The sequence below is a fragment of the Gossypium raimondii genome, chromosome 11, assembly GCF_025698545.1.
Source record: "Gossypium raimondii isolate GPD5lz chromosome 11, ASM2569854v1, whole genome shotgun sequence".
Taxonomy (NCBI): Eukaryota; Viridiplantae; Streptophyta; class Magnoliopsida; order Malvales; family Malvaceae; genus Gossypium; species Gossypium raimondii.
Genome location: NC_068575.1, coordinates 52,737,472 through 52,750,096, shown reverse-complemented (window position 1 = coordinate 52,750,096; position 12,625 = coordinate 52,737,472). Strand labels below are relative to the sequence as shown.

Below are 12,625 nucleotides of genomic sequence, written 5' to 3'. Positions count from 1 at the left end.
TAAATATATTTGAGAGTTTCAAAATTGTGAGTAATTAAAGAGAATTTTAATGGCTTAAATTTTTTTTCCAAATTCCACCTAAATAGGTGTTTTTTCACGTAATTTTATTTGATTTAATACACATGATCTCACTATAAGATAAAGAAACTTAAACTTAAACTTAAACTTAAACTTAAAAAAATATTTTTAGTTAATTATAATATATATTTTAAATTTTATTTTATTAAAATATTTATAAATTTTACAAATATAATGATATCCATATTAAATATTTTTATATTGTTTATTTTAATATAATTATTTTTAATTTGTAAAATTTCATGAACCTATTTTTTAAAATAAATTATTTATCTTAACAAAACAACTTCGAATCTAAGCACTTTGAGTTGATAAATTCTAAAATGTTAGTATTTTCAAAATCTCAAAATTTAAAAAAATTTATCCAAACAAACTCTAAATTCTATATACTATTTAAATTAATTTAACCTTCACCCAACTTTGAATTAAATATTAATTTATTCATCCTAAACCTTACTTGAAAATGAAAGTTATATTTTAAACGATGCGTTATAGTTTTAATTTTATATTTTTATCAAAGTAGAACAAATTTTAATTTTTATTATATTTTTATGATATTATTAATGGTTTGTTACGCATACTTATTTAAAAGAAAATACTAAAAGAAAATTTATTATCATTAATTTTAAATTAATATTTTATATATATATATATATATATATTAATAGTCGATCAGGGTCGTCAACTTAAGATGGAGCCCACGTCTTAAATATTAGAAGCTCGTATTGAATAAACTACGCTTGAGAAAATGATAATCCTACTATGTTTTTCGGTTTACCTTAACTTGCTCACTTTAATTCATACCTAAATTTGGATTTTGTTGCAGTTAGATATCTCTTGAGTAATGCTATTAGAATTTGATTAGGTGACATTGATAACCAATAATACGGCACATGTTTCAATAATTTTTTGAAAATATATGTAAAATTAATAATTTTTAAAAATAAAATAAAATAATTGTAATATAGATTTTAAATTTATTTAAAAAAAATACAAAACACAAACATTTCTAAGAAACAACAAAAAGCGAAGTGCTTCATGATGTTACTGGATACAATTTCGACGGAGAAGCAAGAATCGTCCGACATCGCCCATTTCCTAAGCAAAAAAAGAAACCGAAATTAGTAGTGTACTGGTGTTTGAATTGATAATTTGTTAGCTTAAAACAATGAAAAAAATATAACAAAATGAAGATCAAATGCCAAAATAAGTTTAGCTAAGAGCTGGAAATGAAAATTTGAAGAAGAAAAAACGAACATGATACGAGGGAACCTAAGGTGAAAGAAAGTGTTGTATCGATTGAGAGAGAAAAGGGAGGGACTGAATCGTTGATATTGATGTGAGGGAACATTTTTATAGTTTTTTAAATAATTATTTTTATTTTTAGAATTCTTTTTATAATAAACTTCAATAATTAAAATAAATAAATAAAATCTTAAAAATTTTGAAGAAATGTCGTGGTAATCACCGTGGCGTGACACATTACAAAAGTGATAAAAACAAAAGAGATCAATGGATACAATAATGGTTAAAGAGGTTATTTGAGTGTATTTTATAGGTTAAGAGTTGAATTCAGTAGAAATTAGTTTATAGTTCTTTTAGTTTAATTTTTGTTTCAACCTATTTTTTTAATTAGGGTTTTGGTTTAATTTTATTTTTAATTGTGTTTTTGGTTCATGTACAATATTTATTAAGATAAATGCATTATTGATATTTGGTAGTAACTATTATAGAGAATTTTGTTAAGATAGAGCAAAGTGATAATAAACGCTATATTGGACTTAGATATGATGAGAAGAACAATAAATCATTTGAGACTTAATTTTTGTGCATCACCAACATGATGGGATTTCTTAAGACCTCTTGCTAGTGGCTAATTAATTTATCTATGTTTGTCATTTAAGTAGTTTGACAATAACAAGCTAAGATGTTATTATTAACCGTTAATCAAAGATATGCATCTTTAATTCTTTTCTTTGGTTTCTTCACAAGTCTAGTTTTTGATCATTTTTGTGGTGCTTTTCCTGGCGATTTAGTGCCTTTTTGGATGGGTGTTTATCTCTAGTGCAATGCGTTTAATTCTTTTTTCTATCTCATGTTACAGTATCATTACAATATATAATCTCACTATCATCATTGTTTTTACACTAATTACAGGTGAACACACTGCCCATCCAAAGGGCCCTTATATTTATTGGGCACCGAAAGCTTCCTAATAAATAATACTTGTTACTAGATAACTAAGCAATTCCTTAAAATAAAAAAAGAGGGCTTCCAACATAAAACAAAACCTCTTGTGCAACTACAAAAAAAAGTCAATTTTTAATATTTTGCATCTAATTGACTTGCGGAAATATGATAATTTCCTTCATGAATTATTATAAACCAACTCGTTGGATTCATGAGTTACCCGATCTTCCGTTTCTTGGCCCAAGCCAATACCTCCAAGAATTTGAGGAATTTTCTATTGCATGATACCTGGTTATACATCAACAAGCAAGAAGAAGAAAGAAATTATCTAGCACTTCATGTCGATATACTATTTGAAATTGTGTTGCTGTGTCAGATTGATTCCAAGTTGAAGAAAGAATCGAATAGAATAGTCATTAATTAATCAAATCATTCACTCCAAAGTCTGATAAATCTTTTGAAAAATTGATGGTTATGATGGTTCTAATTTTCTCTTCTTTTAATTTTAGTTTTTTTTTTTTAGTTTCTAATTGTATTTTAACGTATATATGTGATTTACCAAGGCAAAGACATCCTTAGATTTATTTGAATTCGTTATCGAAGGACTTTGTCAGAATAAAGCATTATGATGGTAAGATTGGATTAAAGATGATAAGGAAGATAAGTCATTTGAGACTTGATTTTTTGTACATCACTAAGATAAGATTTATTGTAGTGGATAATTGGTTGACCAGAGTTTGTTGTTGAGTTGAGTTGAGTTGATAATAATAGAGCTAAGATGCAATTATAGACATTTTAAGTTTTTTTTTTTGCAAACTATAGTTTTAACAATACAATTGATAGTGTTTTTATTTATCATCTATACTATGTATTATTGTTGTTTATGATTAGTATAATAAGAGGAAATATTTTTCTTAACAAAACAAAATGGCCGTTATGGTTTTTATTAATAAAATTTTATTTTCTTAAAATATTCATTTTAAATGTATATATTCGGTTGAAGTTAAATGATTATTTAATAATAAAATATGGGTTTTAAATTTAGTTATAAAAATAAAAATATCAAAACAGTCAGTAAATGGTAAAACAGGTCAAAACATTTTTTTAAGGGTAAAAACAAGGTAAAGATGTAAAGTAGGGACTCAAAATTTAGTTAAATGAGATTTATGTGGAATCTTAAGTCATATTTTTTTTTTGGTACAAAAGTCGTTATTTATTTTAAACTTGTAGCAAAGAAAGACCATAAGCCAAGCCAAGCCAAGCCAAGGCGGAATAATATAACTTTTTCTTTTTCGCTTATTTTAAAAATCCATTGGTTGCCAAAAAAGAAAAAGAAAAGAACTATGGGTTAGTGTGTGTAAAAATATTATTTTATTCAATAAAAGGAAACTCAAATGGTAAAAGTTGGTAAATGTGGGACATCAAATCTCACACTTGAGAGAGAGATAATATTTTCTTTATATTAAACATTTTCATGATATGAAAATCATATCTACACCCATTCAATTTAACGTAACCAATGAAATGTTATTTTTAACAATTTTATTATATTGTTATTTTTATACAATATTTAAAATTATTCATACTTCTTTCTCAACTTATAAATAAGAGGATAATACGTTCACATTCTCCTATATATTTACGGTAATACTCAAGTCAATCAAATTAAAATTTAATCGATAATTATTTTAAATTATAAACAAATAATGACGAATACTCTGTTAATTTTTTCCCATATAATTTCCTTTTCCAATCACGTACATTTTCTAAGCTAATTTACATAACCTTCTACTTCGCTTAATAACCCTTTTACATAATCTATTGTAATTATTTCTTACTTCTTATTTTAGATTTTGTAACTATTTATTAGTTGATGTGGTAAGGAAGTTGACATTAAATTTAATTAAAAGATTAATAAAATATTAGTAATAAGTAGTTGAATGTAATGGTAATGCACATTGCATTTTTAAGGAGAATCTAAATTGAATATTGAAGATGATATTATTGGTAGGACAACCAAAAATCTCAAACATAGACTATTAAACGGATATAAAAATTATTTTATATAAAATTAGATGATATTATTAGATTTTTTCTTTTATATTTGTATAAAAATCATTTAAAAATATTTAAACATAACATATAATAAATTTTAAGATTTTAGTTTTATTATATTAACTAAAATTTTATATGATTTTTCATATAAATTTTAATAATTATATTTATAAGTTAGTATTTGGTCACTAATATTGTATTTTTTATTCTACAAGCAATATTAAAAATTGCCACATGCTTTTTTAAATATTTTATTATATTTTTATAGAATCTTTGTTAACCTCTAACTCTATTTATGGAGCTTAAAATTGTTGACAATGTATTAAATATTTTCTCTATATTTAGTAGAATAATTATTTTCACCTTATAATTGAGTATTTATAATGAAATTATAAATACTGTTAATATGATGTATGATGTGTTATTTAAATAATTTTCATTATAAAATTGAAAATTTCTTCAATAAAAAATATATGTAATCGTTGAAAAACGAAATCCAGAAAAGAAGCCCTGAAATACCGAAAATAGGACTGTGGAAAGCCAACGTAAAAGGAAGATAGACATGTGTTTTTGGTCATTTAATGACCCATGCATCAAAACCCACCTACGAACGCGTGTGGTCTCAACTCTCATAAATCAAACCGAACACAAACCTTCATCTTCTCTCTCTGGGTTTTCCATTTTTTTCTTCTTAATACCAAAAAAAAAAAAAAAAACTTTTCTCTTATTGTTAACTCTCTCTGTTAAGTACTCGAGAGTTCAACTTTTTCGTATCCATGAAAGCTAAGTTCTCTCTTTCAAGGTAACTAAAGTTTTCTTTACTTTGTCTTATTTGTTCTTTTTTAATTTTATTTTTTTCACAGTTTTTTTTTCTTGCTCTGCCTGTATTTATTTGCAACAAGAAAAGAGCGAAGAGGAAAAAAGAAATATTGGAAAAAAAAGTTGACAATCAAAGTTCAAAGATTTATAACAATGAAAATCCATTTTTCCAGGTTGGTTTTGGCACGTGGGTTTTAACGTTCGAGTTCTTCTATGAAGGTTAGACATGTGTTTTTCTTTTTCTTTTTTAAAATCTGTTCTTTTGCATTTTTATATGCGTTTCTTATCAACAGTTTCTTAGTTAATGTAGTTTTTTCTCACTGTTTTCTAGCTCTTTTTTTAGTTTGTAATAACTTTAATGAAATGGAGTGACATGTTTTCTTGATTGATTTCATTTTAATGGATACTACAGTTTCAATGAGATTGATTGATGTTGATGTATTGACGGCTATATGTAATTGGGATTAGTTTTGGATTTTGGTTTAATGTTGTTCTTTGTCTGCTCAATGGGCTTGTCAACAATTTGTGCCTGGAATTCGAATGTCGGCATCCACATGATTACTAGAAAATATAAATGTCAGTAATGACTTGAGCTTCATACTTGAGTTAAGGGCTCCCGTTTCTTTTTTCTGCTTGGAGATGTATGTTAGTAAATTTATTCACTATGCTTGGTTTAATATTTGTGGAGCTTTTGGTTGTATTTGCATTTCAAGATTATAGAATTTATGATTTTTGGCTGATGAACTTAGACTGAACAAGCTTTCTTTCTTTTCGATCTCAAAATGTTGAAAAATTGCCATGATAATTTTTCCATCCATATAAAATCCCTATGTTTGCATTCAGGACCCTCTGAAGTAAATTTCAACTCCAGAGCTGTTTTTATGCAGTGTTTTTCTCTTTTCTTTTGGTGAGTTTAGTTCTTTTTACTCAATTCTTGAGCAGATGGATACCACTCTTTTGGATAAAGACATGGAGGGCAATGAAGAGGGGTCTGCTGAACAATTACCTGCGTCATGTTCGTTTTTAAACGAAATTTTTGGAGATCCAGAGGTGGTTCCTCGTGTTGGATATCAATACCAAGCACAAGTTCCACCATTAGTTGAAGATTGGCGTGGTTTACAGGTTGTAAAGGAATCACTTGATTCAAAAGACATAGTGAATGTGCCAAACCCTATTCCAATGGGATTGCCTATCCCTATTTTCTGGACAAAGACCGAGGTTGAAAGATTAAACGGTGCATTCGAATTTGAAAACAGCAAAGAGAGATGCTTTACATCATGCCATGGATGTGCAGAATACAAAGTTGAAAGTCTGTATTCTGCACTAGGTGATCAGAAAGACAAGGAAGGGTATATGGAACTTCATCCTACAACCAGATCGAGGATGGACGTTGATTTACTCTTTCTGCAGGAACCAAATTCTAAGTTGAAACGGCTGGATAGAGGTTTCTGTCCTCTTCCGGACAGTTCAAATGAAGTATGGAAGGATATCGAATGTGACAGTTTTCTTCTTGGGTTATACATCTTTGGAAAAAATCTTATCCTTGTGAAAGATTTTGTTGGGAGTAAAGAGATGGGAGAGATATTGTCTTTCTACTATGGAAAATTTTACGGGTCTGATGGATACCGTAGATGGTCAGAATGCCGAAAGTTAAGAAGCAAAAGGTGCATTCATGGACAAAAGTTGTTCACAGGATGGCGGCAGCAGGAGTTGTTATCGAGATTATTTTCTTATCTTTCAAAAGAATGTCAAGACATGTTGTCTGAGGTATTTTTCTAACCCAACTCATTTGATCTTTCTAAATAATTAGGCATATATTTAATTCGTTAGTTAGTCCTTATATATAATTTGAGTGCTGTAAAGTGCACACATATATGCTTCCTAGTCTATTTGGTTCTCCCTTGTTTCCTTTAAACATGATATGGAACACTACATTATGTTCATGGGGACCTTAGTTTTGTTAATTAGCATGGTTTGTCATCTTCTGAATTTTATTTCAGTGTTGCTTGTGTAAATTTGCATCATGCAGAATTGCAAATTTAGTTTCAACTGCATGTATGCGTATTTCGATGATTGTGCAACTTTTCAGGGTGATTGAAGTCAGATCACTTTGGAAAGAAGCATACTAGAGACTGGTAATTAGTGATGATTTCGTGGAGTATAAAGTTGTAAACCAAAAAATAGTATAGATGCTATTTAGGGTTTGAGATGGAGAAAAGTTGAAACAGATTATTGAAGAATGTTGAAGTTTCTTGTTACACTGAACCATTGAACCTAATTTTGCAGCAATTTTGGTCTATGATTTGACAAAAATATTTCATCATGATGGTTTACGAGTTCTGGTTATTGCAGGTTTCTAAGACATTTGGTGAGGGAAAAGTTTCCTTCGAGGAATACGTGTTTATTATAAAGAATGCAGTTGGCCTTGGTATGCTCATAGAAGCTATAGGTATTGGCAAAGGAAAGAGAGACCTGACTACCATGGAGCCAGTAAAAGCCAATCATGTAGTTTCCTTGCGTCCCGAAATACCAATTGGCAAAGCATGTTCTGCTCTTACCTCAGCAGATATTATCAAGTTTTTAACAGGAAATTTTAGGTTGAGCAAAGCTAGATCCAGCGATCTTTTCTGGGAAGCTGTTTGGCCTCGCCTGTTAGCCAGAGGTTGGCACTCTGAACAGCCAAAGGATCAGGTTTTTGCTGGTTTGAAGAACTCTCTTGTGTTCCTTATACCCGGTGTAAAGAAGTTTTCAAGGAGGAGACTAGTGAAAGGGAACCATTATTTTGATTCTGTTACTGACGTTCTTAATAAAGTTGCTTCAGAACCGGGGCTTCTTGAGCTTGAAATCAAAGTGCCTGAAGCCAGCAGAGAGAACAAAGAGAATAAGTGGGAGCCAGTAATTAATCAAGCTCCTGATTTTGTGGTAAATAAACACAATCGTTACCTCAAGCCACGAAATTCTGGTTGCAATCGGGATGTAATGAAATTTATGATTGTAGATACTAGTTTGGTCCAAAGGGATGAACAATCCAAGGTTCGAGAGCTGAGAAGCTTACCTCTTGAAGCTACTAGCTTGTCCCACCCCACTGATACATCCAGTGGTTCAGAAGAGGACACATCTGATGACTCAGAAGATGAAGCAGAAGAAACTAGTACTTCAAATGTTGCGGAGGCCATAGTTGATGGTGGAGAATGTGTGGACTTCTCAGATTGTGTAAATAGTAATTCAAATATTGGCATTCCCCGCGCCTCTGACAGCATTATATCACTGGAAAACCATGGAAGCCATGACACAGGTCTGCTTGTTGATGATGAAGAAAATGTTATGAAGTATAATTCCAGACAAAAGGTGCCATCTAGCAGTTCAAAATATACGACTCCTCTTACTAGACAGCAGAGTTCAACTGATGGACAATCAAGCTGTGGTGTTGGAAACATTTCTTCTTATAGGATGTCAAATGAAGAATATTCACACTGTAGGTTCAACCAGCCTGATGCTTGTCAAGATGTGGTTTTTCAAACAGGATCCGTGAACTTGTTACCTGCGACTTCTTTGTCTAAAGGCGATGCCGATGAAGGAAAGGAAGGCATTGTCACTGAAAGCTGCCTGCATAGAGATGAATATTCAACAAAAACTCAGTCACATACATTGATAGATTTAAACGTTCCTCAAGTTTCAATAGGTTTTGAATCTGATGGACCATTAATTACAGAGACAGTGCAAAATAGTGACAATTCGTGTCCACATGTATTGTTCTTTCAATCTGAAATAATGGTGCAGCCTGAGCTGTTGAGGCGTCCTGATAAAGTTGCGGAGATCAATCAGCATACTACAATGCACAATCGGAGGCAGAGCACTAGGAACCGACCGTTAACCACAAAAGCATTAGAAGCTCTTGAATGTGGGTTCTTCAGTCCTGTGAGGAAGAGAAAGGCTGCAGGGGCTCCACAGAATAACTTGCGAAGAGTTCGTGGGAGGCCTGTTGTTAGTTCCCTTTTTAGAAATGGTGCTAATAACCCCAACATGGAGGAGAGTTAGGATAGTTTGCACAGTGCCAAAAAAGATACCCAGTTAGTCTCAAATCTGAATCTGAATCATCTGATACACAGGTGTGGACTATTACAAAGCTGCTCATGAAAAAACCACATTTCCCCCTGATGTCCTACACAACAGTTGTGTTCTGGGTGGCTTCGATTTTTCTGGTCAATAATTGGAAGCCAAATATTTCCCTTTTTTTGTACTAGTAAAATACCAAGACCCCGTTGACCAAACCAGCTGCAGATTTGAGACTCCAGTGAAAAATCAAAGTTAGATGAAGCCAGTCTTGTACAGAGTAATAATCTCAGAAAGGAGAGGCTTGGAAACGAAAGCTTTACTGGAGACTTTTCAGTATAGGAACAATTGACACAGGTGGTTGTTGCTGTCTTCTATATTATTGGCTTGCAAATGGTTTGAATGCTGAAAAATCTGATCCCAATGAAGGTGACTGTTAATTTATCTCTATGTAAACATGTCCTCATAAAAGGGTCAATTTACAATTTAACAAAGTTGTCCTACTATTAGCAGTGTTAATTTTTAGTTGCAGATGTGCTATTCTGAAAGCGAAATTGAAGCTTAACTGATGTGTGCTGGTCAAAATGGGGAACAAGATGGCATTGCCATTGCAGGATATATGAGTTCTTTTTTTCTGGATACAAGTAGTTGAAAGATCAGAGTTATATGACAGGCAAAAGAAAAATGAGCAATTGAATTGCATCCAGTAAAAAACACAGAAAGCAAAGGTTTAATCAAAGCATAATACAATGTCAAAATTATCTTAGCTTGCATGTTACCCAACAGAGAAAAAAAGGAAGAAAGAGGTGAAAAAAAAAGGAAAAGCAAGCATCCTTGGGAACTTACTTTCCTCTTAAATCCCTATGAAAAGCATGTGCATTCTAGGCTAGGATTGGAAAGTGGCACCTAAAAAATTCATTGAAATTGATTGACATCTACCCCAGTTTCATATGATGTTGAATGGTTGCAATTGATGCCTTACACATTCTAAGCTCAGTCCACCCTTACCTACTTAGCTCCCAGGTCAGATTAGGACTAGTATTTCGAAGAAAATGGGTTTGAATAGAAAATAAAATTTCAACTTATTAAATCTTTCAAATCTATCGCTTTACAATAATGTTAAAAAAACAGTTTTTTCTTTTCTTTTCTCACCAATAGAATATTCATTAGTGTTATTTTTTTTACCTCGATCAAACATCATTTTCATTACCAAGAAAAAACATAGAGAGAGAGAGAGAGAAGGGAAAGAATATAAGGGCCGTGGCCGTCTTTTCCGTTGTTTTTTTCCATGGGGTTAATTAGCCTATGTCAATTAGCAACCTAGTTCCGTCTAAATTATTCATCATCTTGAAATGCTCTGCTTGGGGTCCTCCTGTATATTCCATCTTTGCCATAATATATTTCTAAGTGTAAAGTTGGAACATTGCTTTGTCTTCACACTGTTGGTGTTTGATGTTTGCTTCTTCCTAAATCATACCGATCCCCCTTCCTTCGATCATAACTAAGCACTTCTATTTGTATTCACCATTATACTGAATTTTTCATATTTACTTAAGTAATGCTTGTTACCCTGAAATCCCTGCTAATAATTAACATGAAGTACAAAAAATATTTCTTGATTGGTGTTTTTTACATGAAATTTCTTCTACAGGTCATTGAAGTACAAAAAATATGAACTTACAGAGCAAATTTGAGCCTCCAGAATGAATAAAAAGTAGGAGTTAAGTGATATAATGGTATTTTTATATGCAATAGTATTTCACTAATGATATTGTCAACTGAAAATTCGGACAGTGTACATTTCTATTTAACTTCTAGTATTGAGCAAATGAAGGAGACTTTGTTTTGTTCTTCCATTAATTCAGGATTATCATCTTGTCAGTTAGGTAAAGAGCTAACGCACTTTTTATTACTAACCCCCCCCCCCCCCCCAAAAAAAATTATAATAAATTACTTGGTTACCAAATTTTTCAGCAAATAATTTTAAATATTATTTCAGTTTTTATCGCATTTTTACTTAATCATTAATATTTTTTTTATCCCGATAATATTAAAAAATAATTTTTTTAGTGACCAAATGATAACACCCTAAGAGGCGACCAGCTAGGTAATTTACCAAAAAATTAATGCACTTTTTATTATTTATCTTTGTCTTTTACCCTCAATTTGGAGCAATAAAAGACACACAAAAAAAACCATTGGGATAATTTCAAAAAGGCATTTATCAAGAATCATGGGAATTTATAGGCTTATACAATGTTATATGAGAAATATTTTTATTTTTTCTGACCAAAAATGTATTGAAACAAGGCAAAGAAAATTATAAATTATTATTTTAGTAAGTAGATTTACTTGTCGTTGTTACTCTAAAAATAATATAATTATATAATGTACCTAGAAAACAAGGTAGCAGCTAGAGGTGTCCACGGGTCGGGCTGGGTTCAGGTCAGGCCCAAAAATTTTTTTTGGCCCGCCTCCTAGGCTCGGGCTCAGCCCGGCCCGAAATATGGGCCTAAAATTTTATCCAGGCCCAGCCCGGGAATAAAATTCTAAGTCCGAGCCCGGCCTTGCCCGGCCCATTTTTAATAAACACTAAAAAATAATTTTAAAAATAAAAAAATAAAAATAAAAGTATTTTAAAAATAAAAAATAAAAAAATATTTTTATTAAATTCGGGCTGGGCTGGGCTCGGGGTCAAAAAAGTGGTGCCCGAGGCCCGGCCCGTTTTCTAAACGGGCCTCATTTTTTTACCCAAAAACAGGCCTCATTTTTTTACCCAAACCCATATTTCGAGCCTATATTTTTACCCGAACCCTCCCATGGACACCTCTAGTAGCAGCCAACAAGCAACCGTTTTCTATGTACATTAGCTTGTTTGATAAGCTTCTTTCAATCTGTTACCATTTATTCTTACTATATATTATTCCTCGTAATTATATATATTTTCTCCCAATATTAAACTCTAAATTTTTGAAAAAATTCTAAATGAAATTATTAATTTTTAAAAGAATTTTTTTTATTTTTTATTCTTTATATCTATTTTGCGATTTATGTTCGGGGTTTGTAATTGTCCCTCTCAATGTTTAAACTTATTTCTTTTTTAAAAATATAATGTATGTTATTATTCCAAGTAGCGAGAGCTTGCCACTTATGCATCCACTTCTCTATATACCTGTTGGAAACTAGGTAACAATATTTTTTAATTATCATCATCATGATCACATTATTAGTTCTATACAAGAAAAGCATCTTGGAAAATCAACAAGATTAATTTATATATATTTTTAAATAGAAGGAAGGGAATGGCAATTAATTAATAATCAGGAAATTAAGGGGCCAATTCCCATGCCGTTGTCCTCATCAAGCTTTGACACTGTAACATAAATATCATATTTATATAAAGCCAAAGAAGAACAGGTTCCAATGGTAC

At 31.1% G+C, this 12,625-nt stretch overlaps 1 protein-coding gene across 1 annotated transcript; it reads left to right on the top strand.

Moving 5' to 3' along the window:
- The first annotated feature begins 4,962 nt into the window (after positions 1–4,962).
- On the top strand, positions 4,963–9,760 carry LOC105803036 (hypothetical protein). Its single transcript, XM_052624309.1, has 4 exons — positions 4,963–5,125; positions 5,316–5,361; positions 6,085–6,909; positions 7,495–9,760. The coding sequence occupies exons 2-4, from the start codon at positions 5,356–5,358 to the stop codon at positions 9,178–9,180; spliced, it is 2,517 nt and encodes an 838-aa protein (XP_052480269.1). The 5' UTR covers positions 4,963–5,125; positions 5,316–5,355; the 3' UTR covers positions 9,181–9,760.
- Positions 9,761–12,625: the final 2,865 nt, after the last annotated feature.